The sequence below is a fragment of the Protopterus annectens genome, chromosome 5.part0, assembly GCF_019279795.1.
Source record: "Protopterus annectens isolate FY-2018-M chromosome 5.part0, PAN1.0, whole genome shotgun sequence".
Lineage (NCBI taxonomy): Eukaryota > Metazoa > Chordata > Ceratodontiformes > Protopteridae > Protopterus > Protopterus annectens.
In genome coordinates this window covers 663,288,154-663,304,226 of record NC_056735.1, presented here as the reverse complement: position 1 = coordinate 663,304,226, position 16,073 = coordinate 663,288,154, and the positions used below count along the sequence as shown (strand labels likewise).

General features: G+C 40.0%; 1 protein-coding gene across 1 annotated transcript in view; it reads right to left on the bottom strand.

Moving 5' to 3' along the window:
* The window catches only part of LOC122802743 (suppressor of tumorigenicity 14 protein homolog), a 910,319-nt gene that overhangs the window by 672,337 nt on the left and 221,909 nt on the right, over nt 1–16,073 (bottom strand). Inside the window, exon 6 of the mRNA XM_044072511.1 lies at nt 3,370–3,408. Coding sequence (XP_043928446.1) covers nt 3,370–3,408 — 39 coding nt within the window. The remainder of the gene's footprint in view (nt 1–3,369; nt 3,409–16,073) is intronic.

The following is a 16,073-nucleotide window of genomic DNA, read 5'->3' as shown; positions in this document are numbered from 1 at the left end:
ATGAGGTAATTTTCACATTTTGTCAGTGACTGTATCTATGCACTAGCTTTTTTTATCTTTTTTTTATTTCTAATTCTCTTTGCTCAATAGTAATTTTATTATTGCTATTTTAATGGGACAAGTAGATGACACTAGTTACTTTTTTATTCTGCTGTGAAGAAACTGTACTTTAACTTTGTTTTTGCTATTTTATTGACTATGGATCGTGCCTTGCATGTTGTATTACTTTGAAGAAGCTTATGATTTTATGCTAGGAATGCATTTTCTTTGTAAAAACACTTCTAGCAGGTATTTTTTCATTATTTTATGGTCGCAATGCGTTTTCTGTTTTTGACTTGTAATCAGTGATTTCATATCGTTCTGTCATGCAATAATATTAGCTCTGATAGTGATTGTTGCCGAGTTTAATGTTTTCTTAGCTTATGTGATGTTTTAAATCTTTGTTTTTTTTTGTAGAGTTTCTCATTTTTTAATGTAGTAATTTCATATTTTTATATTTAATGGTTCACAGAAATACTATCTCTTACTGCTGAAGTCAAATCGTCCGAGGTCAAAATATCCTGTATCCAGCACTCCTGGCCTATGGTTAGGGTTGCAGATGATTTTAAATTGGGTGTTGTTATTTGATCTTCAAATGACTCATAGTTGCTCCAGCATGGGGTAGACCATGTTAACAATTATTGCAAGGACAATGGCCTCAAATTAAATGTAAAAACAAATGTAGTATAGTTCATTTGGCAAAAAAAAAAAAAAACAGTTTAAATTATCACTTGACCATTATATCTCCACAGTAGTTCAGAAAGCCTTTTATCTGGCTCATTTAATTTCAAAAGGCATCTCCACTAGATCCAAAGAGGTCTTAATTACCCTTTACTCATATCTTATATCGGACCAATTATTGACTATATTGCACCTTTTGTCATATAGTTGTCTAACACAACTTGAGAGACATCAGAGATTCATAACTAAAAACCATCCGTGGCCTCAGAAATCTAATCTTAGTAATCAAGAGAGACTGGTAACTCTTTTTCAGTAGCCAGTCTCTTATAGACTCCCCCATGGAGATCTGTGTGTAGCCTTTTATGCTATGTAAGATCTAACCCTATTTGGCTTCCTATTCCTTTGTAGAACTAATGATATTTCAAATAACAGCAGGAGTTGTAGATGGATTTTTTACTAACCCCAAAGATTCTGGTAACTTAACCTTTTGCCTTCAAGGTAAACCTAGATAATTGGATGGGCAGCCTCAAATTCTCTCCAGTCTATCTTGTCTTGTCCTCCTTGAGCTAGAAAGAACTTTTGAATAGGGTTTTTATGGCTAGACTTGTAATGGTCTGCAGACGGATTGCCTAGTACTGATTTATGAATCTTCTTCTTCTTTTTCTTCTTTCGGCTTTTCCCGGTTAGGGGTTGCCACAGCGGATCACCTGTCCACTCATGATTGGCAGTGGAGATTTTTTTTTACAGTGTCGAGTTGCCAGCCCGGCACCCAACCTTCCACAGAAGGCACACACAGGCACACACTCGCACCTAGGGCCAATTTGGAGTGTCCAATCCACCTACAGCATGTCTTTGGGATGTGGGAGGAAACCTACGTGACCACAGGGAGGACATGCAGACTCCACACCGAAGGCACCCCAGCCAAGGATAGAACCAGAGAACCTCTTGCTGTGAGGCGACAACGCTAACTGCTGCACCACTGTGGCCGCCCTACTGATCTATGAATCTATGAATTACAATCTGATTGATTTACTATGGAAATTAATTCTCTAAATAAACTTCATGTAAATATATATCTACTGATAAATCTCTCAGAGAACTTCAGTGGAGTCTGATATTTATGACTATTTGCATGGTGAGAGACACTCTTTGACAGGCGTGTTTCTAAAATGATAGCAGATAAAATTCTGGGCCTTGTATACACAGATTTTGGATGTTAGACGTTTGTGTGGAGTGGGATATTTGGAACACTGTAAAATTTTTTTTACTAGGGGTGGGTGCCAGAGGTGATAGCCCTTGGAAAAGCTAGGAGTGCAGACACTTAACTAACTGTTATGCAATCTCATATATCAAAGGACATTAGCTTTAGGGGCTAAGTATGACAAATGTGGTGGTACTGCATATTCAAGTCTCATGCATGAAATGGTGCAGAGTAGTAGAGTCTGGATCCCAAGCCATGTGACTTTGCCGAACTGCCCTTCCATCGTACCTTTTGGATACATAGGCTGTACAGCCTCCTACTTACCATCATTCCATCCACTTCCAAACTACATCCTATCAGTGAATTTCCACTGAGCATAGCAATTCTTAGTTCAAGTTTTGGCAGTATGATTGGTTTTATGTCCAGCTTTCACTCAACAGAGCTATCCCAAGTAAACCAAGCCAGGCAATTGCACACTGACACACAATGGCCAATAGGGGCACATACACCCCTCTCACCATTAGCATGTGTCCCTGGTGAAGGTCAAAGTAGGCCAGATCCTCAACTCAGTTATCACTGACAAACACCCATGCCCATTTTTGGTGACATTAGTCAGCACAACTGAATCATCTAGAGTGAATTTTTACATCATAGAATGGCCCCCAGTCTGTGTTCATATTTTCTTATCTTGAGGATACTGCTCACCACAGCTGATGCTCAAACCAGTTGGTCTATGCAACTCTTTTTCCTGTAGGGTGCCGATTAGAGTCTGCACTGCTGCTCACAACTCAGTTCATAGGTGTGTTTGAGGTGGAAAGACTCAGCATCTTTTTTGGGGGGAGGTTAGAGGAACCCCGCAGAGACACAGGGAGAACATGCAAACTGCATACAGACACAGACTAGATGTCAGAATCAATCCTTGTACCTTGTGCATGGGAGGTGAAGACCTTAACTTGAACCTTGTACCTTGTGCATGGGAGGTGAAGACCTTAACCATGAAGGCAGCTGGTCTCTGGCTGGTAACTTTACAATATTAACTAAAAGTCTATTTAAACTGTACCTTCTCATGCCTATCTTTCGGTTGCTACTGAGGACTGATGAAGAAGGAGGTTGGTGTGGGAATGGTGATAAATGTGGTCAAGAAATAAAGCAGACTTATGAGACAGAGAACAATAAATATCCATACTTGTACTGTATTGTTGTATTTTTATATTGGATAGTCTTTATATAGAAATGAAGTTTCTGAGAATTTTAGACATACAAATAAAATATTATGCTTATTTGCATACACTCTTGACAGTTCAGTTCTATTTGGTTTACAATGAATGCTACAACTATTATTTTCAGAACATTATACTGTATTTACAGTCATGCCATAGCAGTTAATTCCATTTACTGGCAGTACAAATTAAAATTTCAGGCCTGATTTCATTATTGGACTACTATACCTGATTTCACTGAGATATCGTATTCATCAGAACCAGAAGCTGAAAAAAATGAAACAAAAAGTGTTAAGAACTGAGTAACTAAAGACAATATTTATATTTATGTAAAGTGTACTATTTGTAACAAAGTGTTTAGCAGTGCCAGTGGTCTGTATGCATTCGTATTGACCATTGTGCAACATAATGTTATATAACATTATGCTATCTTATCTTATGTAAATTAACATAACAAAACAAAACATAACATAATGTTAGAGATGGTATTATATCACAATAACATAACATAACGTAACATCATAACATAACATAGCATAACTTAATGTTAGAGATGTTATTGTATCACTATATCTGACTGATACCACCTTTTCATCAAGCTTAGACTGTTACAGTGTTCATTCATTTTAACAAAGGAGGGATGCATAGAAAGGCTACAGTACTTGGTGTTAAGAAGATTAACATAATTAACAATACACAATAAATTATAGTACAGAGTGGTGGATCAAGCAGGTATATTAAGAAAAAAAAAATAATGTGATATGCTTTCTTTACTTAAATAGAAAATGGGAACAGTGTTTCGCTCAGTACAGCCTTGCCCAACCAAAAGAGCCAGCCAGCAGAGATCATGTCTCAGTGCAGAAAATGCTTTCAATTATTTGACATAACAAACAGTTGTAATTATGGTTCTGTATTAAATGCTGACACAAATATGATCTGCCCACACATTACTGCCCACTTAGGGCAGTGTCAGGGTTGTGCATGTTTCTCATTGTACTGACAGAACAGAAAGAAAAGGATATGAATTCTTAAAATTCACCACTGCAGATCAGTGTATATATGTTATTATACAGCTGAGCATTAAAGCAAAAGGAGACCTTCAACCAATCTTTATAGATGATAGTTTATAATTTAATCAGCTGTTCGGTCAGGTTGGAGGCAAAATCTGTGCTTTATGCTTACCATTTTGGCCATTATAGTTTAAAGTGTATGTATGTATGTATGTATATATATATATATATATATATATATATATATATATATATATATATATGTGTGTGTGTGTGTGTGTGTGTGTGTATGTTTGTGTGTGTGTGTTTGTATTTTAGGATTCTACTGCTGTTGTGTACAAAATTGCCCAAATAGATAAGGACTGTTAAGGTGTGAAATGCATTGCAACATTTAATATATGCAGGTATGACCACATACAAGTACTTTGAGCACCAGTTTGTTGTTTTTACTATTTAGAAGGCAGCATGTCACCAGACTTCCAATTCTACCTCATATTTTACCACAGAAGCACTGAACACATTACACACAAACCCATCATGCATGTGAAAATTGCATTGCTACAATGAAAGGAACTGCATATTTTACATTGATTTTACTTCATATATCCAAAGAAGGGTAAAGTATGTCTCTCTTGCCTGAATGGAGTGAGTATGGATTGCTGGACTGATAATTTATAGGTAGCCAGCTGTTTCCTCATTCTCTCACATGCCACCTTAAAACCTTCCACCTCTCTTTGTTCAGCAACCTCTTCAGCTAAACTCTTCTATGGCCTCAGCACACTCTCAATGAAGATACATTTCTCCATATTTGATTTGAAACTTTCCATCTTTACCATGTTTTTAGGAACTTGCCTGCACTTCATTTCACTGCTCCCACTCAGACTGCAATGTTGCATTATAATCTCCAACCCTCTTGACTTCCAGTATGTACATGGCCAAATCTCTTGTCCGTCACAGTACTTCTAGTTTACTAGCATCTCAGTATCTCCTGTTATTTTTAATTTTTTTATTGTTTCCATTTTGGTGGCTTTCCTGTACACTTATTGTACCAGTCTTATCTCCATTTCCTGTATAACCCCCTGAGCACACGGAGTTTTGGCAATGACATATACAGGAATATGATTGCTTTTGTAGCCATTAAATCTGCCTATTATATGCATCTTAATGTATACTTACTTTTACTGCAGCATTTACACTTTGCTTTGTATAAGTCATTCTGGACATAGCCAGAATTTCTAATTCCTTTTCTCATTGTCTCTGTCAGAATTACATCTCAACATTTAAAAGTCTTTCCCTTGATTATTTTTTTCTTAAAGTGCTTCACTTGGCACTTTAACTTATTTTACCTCAGATGCCATCAGGATGTTCACTAATAAAGATAGTCTAACATTAACTGTATAGTCATCTTCTGATCAAGTACCACCACTCCCACCTTTGTGTGGTCAGCAAACAGATCACTCCTGCCATCTTCCTTTTTACTATATCTGATAAAAATATGTTTAGCAGCATTAGCACTAATACTGCCACAAAGGCACTGTACTTTTTTTTAAATATTTTTATTTAGAGTTTATATACAGGAACAAATACATGAATTTAATAAAACATAAATATTCACACACTTGTCAACATCAATTGTTATTATAAACATTACTAGACTTCAAACCATACAAACTGATCATAGAATGTAAATATTAATGAGTTTAGTTTTATCCACTTAATATATACTGTGGTTATTTTGTTTATTTTCATCTTAATAGTAGAGATTTTTATGATGCACAACAGTGTCAGTATTTATAATTCTATAAATTAAAGGGTAACCTCAATTTCCCAGTTTATTGTAGTCACTTTCCTGGCTGCTGTTAATAAGCTCCTGAAAAGTAGGAATTAAGACTTGGGAGCACTTCTGGAACTTGAGCATTAATATAAACTATAAGCTGCCTGTGAAGACTGGTAGAGAAGGGTGAAGGCTGCCAGCCTAGTCAAATAGAATTTGATATATAATTCTATCATTTGTAAATGTCAAATGTTGAATGTAAAACAATGTGGCAACATTGGCATCTGCTGTAAAGAAAGCTAAGTCAAGCAATTCTTGTTGGTCCTTTGAAATTAAAATTATTTCATCACTGCCTTTGATGTTTTACAAGTCATCTCCAGTCCGGCTGGATGGGAGCTTCCTGCCTATTATTTTAAGGCTAAAGTTAATGACCAGAATTTACATGTGGAATGTCCTTTATTGTTCTAAGTGTAAAAAGAATGCAAATGCAGTTAATGTGTAGCCTGGGAACTCCAGGAAGGGTGAAAAAGATAATGTAATGTTTAGTAGAACTGGAGTTTCAATTTAAACAGTGAGAACCAGAGATTGTTAAGCATTTTGATCTTGGACATCTAACCTACAGCACTGCCTCTTGTCTTAAGTAAGTTATCTTAGAAGTGTGTTTTCTTGTAGAAATAGCTAAGACTTTAAATATTACACTGTATTTTTCTGTTATGTCAGAACTGTACTACTGAATTATTTTAAGTTTCTGTGTGATCTCTGAACTCCTGAATAGCACTGTGGTGTAGTAGTATTGTCTTATGTTTTTAGTATTTATTATTAAATATTTTTAAACCCTTTTCAACTGCTCTAGAGTACATTGCATGCTTAGAAGTGATGCTGAACTAAGCCCTTCCAATAAGCCTTGATTGCTTAAGTTACACTACTATTGGATAATAATATTGCACATTAATAATTGGACACCCTTTTAAGAGCCTTTGGGTAGCTGATAATTATTAGCTGGTGATAGCAGCAATTACTACCATATAGTCTGGGTAAAGGGGCACAGCTGGAGATTCTGTGTCAGCCTTTCCCAGGAGTGCCTGTGAAGTTATATAAATACTTATCTCAAAGTGTGTGTGTGTGTGTGTGTGTGTGTGTGTGTGTGTGTGTGTGTGTGTGTGTGTGTGTGAACTACTTGGGCAGGGACACAAAGCACTGGTTGGACAGAGAGGGTACTGGAGATTGGCTTGCCAGCTAGGCTGAGATCTGGACCCTATAGCTGCACCAGTGGGGAGTCTTATCGGTGATCTGGGGAGCAAGGGAGTGACCAGCCATGGACTGACTGTGATCTCTGTGTGTTCTTAAGGGAAATTGCACTTTACTGTGTGTATTTGTTATCCTTTCCTATCATATGAGATGCCCTCTCTGGTGTTAGTGGTGATGATTGAGGCTCCTTGATTGCTGGGCCAGGGTACAGACATCACATTGTGGTTTGCAGTGGCTGGGATATCCACATCACATATTAAGTAGTTGGCAAATACTAATTGGCTTGTAGTGGTGTGGTAGAGTGAATCCCGTAGCTTACGTTCAGTGATCTTTGAGGGTGTTTTATACTCTAAATCAGCCACACAGTGAATACTCAGAGTTCAGATCACAATTTTTATATTTCTTTTGTTAGCTTAGTTAGTCAGGATGAGGAGGCAGCATGTCAGCAGAGGAGTATGGAAAGCTGGCAAGGAGCCAGCTGGTGGAGATGTGCCAGGCTAGGGGAATGTAAAGCAGACCAGATTGCAGCCTTGGTTACAGCTGCATCAGAAAACAGCATCCAGGAGGACAATCAGACTGGCAGTGGAGATACAGTATCCTCAGAGAATGGACAGCTCAACCTTTCTGCAGTGGACTTAAAAATCCAGCCGGAGCTAAAGAGACTTGAGTTGGAGGCCAGGCATTTGGAGATAGAGGCCAAGGATAAAGAGTGTCAGAGGAGGCATGAGAGGAAAATGCTGACTATTCACCAGAGTCATGGAGGTAATGGGGAAGGGAGTAACTGGACCCCAGAAGCACAACAGGTCAGTAAATTTCTTCCGCAATTTAAAGAGGGGGATCATTTTGATAGTTTCATTCCTATGTTTGAGAGGAATGCAAACAGTATAGTGTTGACCAAAGGCTCTGGGTATGGTTCCTGACTCCCTTACTCCATGGTAAAGCTGTAAATGCATTGGCTAAAATGTCTGACATTGCATGTTTTGATTATACTGCTGTAAAAATGTCTTTTAGAATGTTTTAAGCTAACACCTGAAATGTATAGGAAAACGTTTCATGAGCATAGACGCAAGGCAGATGAAAGTGTGTGTGAATATGTTGTTGAACTGAGCACTTATTTTCATAGCTGGGTGAGTGGATTTCAGGTCACCACTTTTGAAGGGCTGGTAGACCTTTTGGTGAGGGAACAAGCCTTTTTCACTTTGCCTGAGGACATGAGGATCTGGTTAGCTAATAAACAATGTGCTACTTCCGATGAGTTGGGAAAGAAGGGAGACCTATACCTGATAAGCAGGGCAGCCCTGCACAGGAAGGGTACCCCCAGTACTGCTCATGGGTCTAAAGGAACCCATGGTGGGCAGCACAGGCTGCCCCAACAGAATATGACAGTAGCACAGGCTGCCCCAACAGAATATGATTCAGGAGCTCCCTGCTCAGCTGCCCACCATGGGTCTAAAGGAACCCATGGTGGGCAGCACAGGCTGCCCCAACAGAATATGACAGTAGCAGGGGAAGCCACTAGTCCAGGTACATGTCCAGGAGCTAGGGTTAAATGTTTTAAGTGCAACCAGTGGGGCCATGTGGCACACAGGTGTCCACGGAGGCAAGGTGGGGAATCAAAGGTGAAGGAGCCAGTAAGTGGGAAAGACAAAATGCCAATAGTAGGTTGTCTTGAGACAACAGGGGTATGGAACTACTATCCTGCAGATGTCCTGATAGGGAAGGATTTGGATGAGGCAGTACCATGTACTTATGCAGTTACATGCGGTCAGGCTAGGAGACAAGCATGTGGGTCTGGTAGCCTCGGGGAGACCCAGATAGACTGCATACTTGCAGCCAGGACTGGTGAGGTGATTTCTTCAGGAAGGGAGCTAGTTTGTAGCAGTGAGACAGAATGTGAGCCACAGCTGCTTGTGGGTACTGATATTCCCTTGGACATGAGTGACTGCAATGGTAGAGATGAGTAGTAGTACCCAGGCTGACAGTGAGGCACCGCTGTCGGAGGATGCTAGGCTTCCTGTGGAAGGGTAACTGGGAAGGGTTACAAGGAGATAGGTGAGACAGGCTCAGCTCTCAGACCCTACATTGCAAGGCCTGAGGCAGGTAGCTAGGGAGGCATCTGATTCTCATGGAAAGGGATAATCTGTATACTGGGGCAAAGGGTTACTATACAGAGAGTGGACCCCTGAGGGACGGCTAAAAGGTGAGAGAGTACAGCAGTTGGAAGTGCCTAGAGCCTACCGTCTGGTGCTTCTAGCCATAGCCCATGATATTCCCTTTGCAGGTCATATGGGCATAAAACATACAAAGAGGCGTATTATGCAAAACTTCTATTGGCCTGGAATTTCCAGAGATGCAACAGGGTACTGCAAGACCTGTGAGCAGTGCCAAAACGTATGCAAGACAGGATACAAGGTGAGAGCTTCTTTGATGCCTTTTCCTGTGATTGAGGAGCCATTTCAGAGGGTAGTTATGGATGTTGTGGGTCCTCTGTGTACCCCAAGTTCCACAGGGAAAATGTATATCCTAGTGGTAGTGGATTATGCTACACGATACCCGGAGGCAGCGGCTTTGTCCTCCATTGAAGCAGAGAAGGTGGCAAATGCTTTGTTAGAGATTTTCAGAAGGGAAGGTTTCCCAAAAGAAATACTGACTAACAGAGGTACCAGTTTCATGTCAGACCTGCTGGCTTGTCTGTGGAAGTCCTATGAGGTGAAGCACATGAAGACAACCCCCTACCATCCCCAGACTAATGGTCTTGTTGAGAGGTTAAACTCTACAATCAAGTCCATGCTACGGACATTTGCAGATCAGTTTAAGAGGGAGTGGGACAAATATTTTCCCCATCTGTTGTTTGCTTACAGATAGGTTCCCCAGGAATCCACAGGTATTTCATTTGAGTTGCTGTATGGGCATAGGGTGAGGGGACCTCTAGATTTAATTTGAGATGAGCAGGAAGGTGAGTGTGAGTCTCACAAGGAGTCTGTTGTGGCATACATCCTAAACCTCAGGACAAGGCTCAGGGAACTCATGGGCCTGGCCCAGGCAAACCTGTCAGAAGCCCAATGACAGAAATGTTTGAGCTAGAGAGTATGCTGTGGGGCAGCAGCTAATGGTTCTCATTCTTGTCAGACACAAGAAGCTACAAGCAGCTTGGGAGGGTCCCTACAAGGTGGCAAGAAAGGTAAGTGATGTTAACTACATGGTGGAACTGCTAGTCAGACAGCAGGGGCAGAAATTGTACCATGTTAACATGATGAAACCTTGCCATGATAGGGAGGCCCTTGTGCTGAGCATTTGCAACAGATTGCAGGAGGAGTCTGAGGGAGATCTGGGGACTGCTCTCCTCAGTGAGGCTTAGGCTGACACCTCAGCGGAAGGGGTATCAATGTCCCAGCAGCTATCTCCTACCCAGGCTTGTGAAATCCAAGCAGGGTTGCAGGAATTTGGGGACATGTTCACTGGGAAACCAGGGTGCACCCACCTGGTGCAGCACCAGGTGGATACAGGACCCCAAATGCCTATTAGGTAGGCCTTTTATAGGGTGCCTGAGAGTGTCAGACAGACTCTGAGGGAAGAGGTACAGGAGATGTTGGAACTAGGGATAATTCAAGAGTCCAACAGTCCCTGGGCCTTCCCAGTGGTGCTGGTGCCAAAGAAGGATGGCAGCACCAGGTTCTGTGTGGATTACAGGAAATGAAATAGTCACACAGAGTCAGATGCTTACCCCATGCCTAGGACAGATGAGTCCCTAAAGCAGATCGGTGGGGCTAAGTATCTTACAACCATTGATCTTACCAAGGGTTACTGGCAGGTGCCCTTGACTCCCAGTGCTTGAGAGAAGTCAGCCTTTCTGATTCCTTTTGGCTTGTATGAGTTCACTGAGATTCCCTTTGGGATGAAGAATGCCACAGCAACTTTCCAGATGCTGTCAGATAATATCCTAGCAGGAGCAGGAGGGTTTGCCTTTGCTTATCTAGATGATATTGCCATCTACAGCCATTCCTGGCCAGAGCACCTTCAGAATGTCAGGGAGGTGCTGGGAAGACTACAGAAGGTAGGGTTGACGATTAAGCTGAGCAAATGTCAGGTGGGTTTGACAGACGTCTCCTACCTAGGACATAGAGTGGGGAGTGGTAAGATAAGACTAAAACCTGCCAAAGTGGAAGCCATTCAGGTATGGCCTGCACCTCTTACTAAAAAGCATGTGAGGGCATTTTTAGGGACAGCAGGGTACTACAGAAAGTTCATCCCTAGTTATAGTACCATAGCTGCTCCCCTCACAGACCTGACAAGGATGAACAGGCCAGATAAGGTAGTGTGGACCCCAGCATGTGAGCAGGCATTCCAGAAGCTTAAAGAAGCTTTGGGATGACACCCTGAGTTAGCCAGTCTAGATTACAGCAAAGAATTTGTTGTACAGGTGGATGCTTCAAACCATATGGTGGGGGCTGTGCTTAGCCAGATTTCTTCAGAGGGGAAGAGCACCCAGTGGTTTATCTCAGTCGTAGGCTCCAAGCCAGGGAGGAATGTTATGCAGATGTAGAAAAGGAATGTCTAGCCATAGTGTGGGCTCTGCAGAAACTTCAGCCTTACCGGTATGGAAGGAAATTCACTGTTATGACAGATCACAACCCTCTAACAAGGTTAAACAGAGCCAGTCAGCAAAATGCCAAGTTGCTAAAATGGAGCCTGGGGTTGCAAGCATATGATATGACAGTGCAGCACTGCACTGGGATTAACAATGCCAATGCAGATGGGGTCTCAAGGCAGGAATTGGGTGAGGTACACTCAGATAGACCTTACCCTCTCAAGTGGCATTTCTCAAGGGTCATTTGAAAAACTAGCTTGAGTTCTCCAGGGGGGATGTGAAGACTGGTAGGGAAGGGTGAAGGCTGCCAGCCTAGTCAAATAGAATTTGATACATAATCTAGCATTTGTAAATGTGAAATGTTGAACTTAAAACAATGTGGCAACATTGCCATCTGCTGTAAAGAAAGCTAAGTCAAGCAATTCTTGTTGGTCCTTTGAAATTAAAATTATTTCATCACTGCCTTTGATGGTTTACAAGTTGGCTCCAGTACAGCTGGATGGGAGCCTCCTGCCTATTGTTTTAAGGCTAAAGTTAATGACCATAATTTACATGTGGAATATCCTTTATTGCTCTAGGTGTAAAAGAATGTAAATGCAGTTAATGTGTAGCCTGGGAACTCCAGGAAGGGTGAAAAAGATGATGTAATGTTTATCAGAACTGACGTTTCAATTTAAACAGTGAGAACCAGAGACTGTTAAGCATTTTGATCTTGGACATCTAACCTACAGCACTGCCTGTTGTCTTAAGTAAGTTATCTTAGAAGTGTGTTTTCTTGTAGAAATAGCTAAGACTATAATGATTAGACTAAATGTTTTTCTGTTATGTCAGAACTGTACTACTGAATTATTTTAGGTTTCTGTGTGATCTCTGAACTCTTTAATAGCACTGTGGTGTAGTAGTATTGTCTTGTGTTTTTAGTATTTATTATTAAATATTTTAGACCCTTTTCAACTGTGGCTGGTTTATGTAGAGATAAATTAAGCTCTAAAGTACATTGCATGCTTAGAAGTGATCTTGGACTTAGCCCTTCCAATAAGCCTTAATTGCTTAAGTTGCACTACTATTGGATAATAATATTGCACAGTAATAATTGAACACCCTTTTATGGGCCTTTGGGTAACTGATAATTATTAGCTGGTGGTGGCAGTAATTACTACCGTATAGTCTGGGTAAAGGGGCACAGCTGGAGAACCTGTGTCAGCCTTTCCCAGGAGTGTCTGTGTTGTTGTTTGTCTTTTTCCCGGTAAGGGGTCACCACAGCGGAACTCCAGTCCGCTAATGATTGGCAGTAGATTTTTTTATGAAACACCAAGGTGCCACCTCGACACCCAACCTTCAGCGAAGGCACGCTTATTTACACACGCATGTCTTTTGAACACTACCCAACCGCGGGGAGGACATGCAGACTCCACACAGTAGGCTCTCCCAAGCCAAGCCGAGAATCGAACGGGAGAACCTCTTGCTGTGAGGTAACAATGCTACCGCTGTACCACCGTGGAATACCAGTGTCTGTGAAGTTGTATAAATACTTATCTCAAAGTGAGTGTGTGTGTCAGCTACTTGGGCAGTGACATGAAGCACTGGTTGGACAGAGAGGGTACTGGACGTTAGCTTGCCAGCTAGGCTGAGATATGGACCCTATAGCTGTGCCAGTGGGGAGTCTTATTAAAGACCTGGGGAGCAAGGGAGCGACCAACCCTGGACTGACTGTGATCTCTGTGTGCTCTTAAGGGAAAATGCACTTTACTGTGTGTATTTGTTATCCTTTCCTCTAATATGAGATGCCCTCTCTGGTGTTAGTGGTAAGGATTGAGTCTCCTTGATTGCTGGGCCAGGGCACGGACGTCACATTGCCAATCCACTTTGATTAAGGATTTGGATTTTGAAAACAAATTATTTTTCCTTTTGTATATAATTTCAGTTCTATGTGGAGTTATAAATTATTTTTTTTGTAAAAATTGCCAAGAGAATAATCTCCAAAATAAATATATGTTTTTCATGATATTAAAATATTTTTTATCTACTGTAGTGAAAGTTGAACCACTTATTTGAACATCATTATCCTAAGATATGTCTTTGTTACAAAATGTATAGTTGTTGATTAATTTATATAGCTTCTAGATAAAAGTGATCTCACTATTTCACCATTGTTTCAAGATTGTTTAGAAAATCAAGAATGAGTGTATTTTTTAAATATATCTGACATTAAATCAACCTTAGGTATGAAAAGCTGTCTATTTTTGTACTATAAGCCAGTATTACATAGCATAATAATATTTACTTATTAAAGTAGTCTGTGTTAAGTAATTTAGACTCTGTTAACATTTGATTCTAAAAGATCAAATCCCTATTTTATTAACTTAGCATTTTTGAAAGTTCAGATTATCTATACATTCTGGTGTAAATGCTATAGTGAATAATGTGAAACACCATGCTTTTATCTCTGGGCATTTATCTCTGGGTATTTTTATATAACATTTCTAAATGTTGCTAACATGGTAATACTAACATTGCCACCTATTTGTTTTTACTTTCTGGAAATCAAACCAATTGTCTGGTATTCTGGAAAACACTGTAGAGCCTCTGGTATTCTGTTACAAAAAAGAAAGAAGACTATCAGAATTTGTTAAATTGTCAGCTTACCTATGCTTTTTAACATAAAAGCATAGAATATTGGCAGAGAAAAAGTATTGCAAATGGAAAATAAGGTGTTCCCCCTCAATTGACATAACAGTGATGTAAGAAAATGGGTGGGAAGTGGCCGGGGAGAGGGGGTACTAGGCATTATGGGAGGTGCAAGGGGTGTGGCTTTGGTCTAATTTTGGACACAATGAAATGTGGCATTCCTAGTTATGTAAGTAACCCACGCAAACATGCAAAATTTATAGCAGCACAGAAAAAAACAGAAAACTAAATAATAAGACATCTGGCCAATAGAATGACTACACACTGAGTCCTTTTTATATTTCCCAACTCAGATAGACCAGTCAAACACCTCCTGCCACAAGATGAGTAAATTGGGACCTCTGGATGTAAAAACACAATAGAAGAGATCCATAGGTACAATGCTAACACAAACCACTTAAATAACTAGCTGGGAATCCTTTGCTGAAGGTAATTTCAAGACAGTAACAGTCAGAGGAAAAGCAATTTTTTTATAAAAAATTCAGTGAAATGCACAAAAAAGCAGGAAACAAAAGAAATTACTCAAAATAACTTAATTGTGGTTTAGCAATCAAAGGTACTTAACTTTGCTTTGATGGCACTGGATACAAGTAAAACACTTCAGGAATTCAGGTTAGGACTACAAGCTTTACTGAACTCCAGAAAAATGAGCAGGAGACAATGTGTATTAAAGGAGGTTTGCTCAGGAAAAAAACTGGTTTACTGGATGGGCACTCAATATCATGGGTCTATGGAAAACAATTGATGGGAAGAGTACATAAATAGCTTATACAACAGTCAATAGCAATGAAAGAGGGGAGGGAGGGGATTTGGAAGTCAGATAATCATAAGTGGTTGAGTGCAGAAACATAGCCTTATAAAACAACAAAAACAGAAGGGTGGGAGAGTCCAGACATTTTCAATGAACAAGCAGGCTAGCTACAGAGGCTAGCAATCAAATAAAGGCAATATTGGAACTATTTCAGAAACGTTAGCATAGTGTATTAGTGCAGGATGGGGCAGACACAGAATGCAAGCAGGTAAATGAAAAACAGAATGTAAAAGCACTGAATCTCAAACTGAAGCAGAGACAATTCTCTCACTATTGCCTTTCTGCTACAGTTTAAGGCAGCAGACTACGCAGACATTTACCAGTAACATTGTTTATGGAAAAATGCAGTAATAAATGTTTAAGGCACAAATCTGATAGCCCTACGCAGTTCTGACATAGCTGGGAATTAAATAAACTACAAGGCTTTGGCCTATGAGGATTTAAAATCCAAACAAATAGCTTTTATGAGTAATTTTACTTGTGGAAATAGACATGCAGAATAATGCAGAAATGCAATGTACCCACAATAGCCAATTAAAGCACAAATCAAACATCCCACAACAAACTAAAAAGTGCAACTATATAGAGCAGATCAGAAAAGTACAAAGTAGAATAAGCACACAGGTCACTATAAGTGCACATAAATATTTAAGAAGAATTGAAATAATTAAATAATTTAATTATCTTTCCTTTTTTGAAAAGCCAGTTACTCACAGTTTGGCACTTCTCCAAATGTTGGATAAAAGAAAATGGGTTGGGTTAGCTCTGTGCTGGAAATAGAAGCTAGCTAGAGAGCTATCCAATCAAATAAAA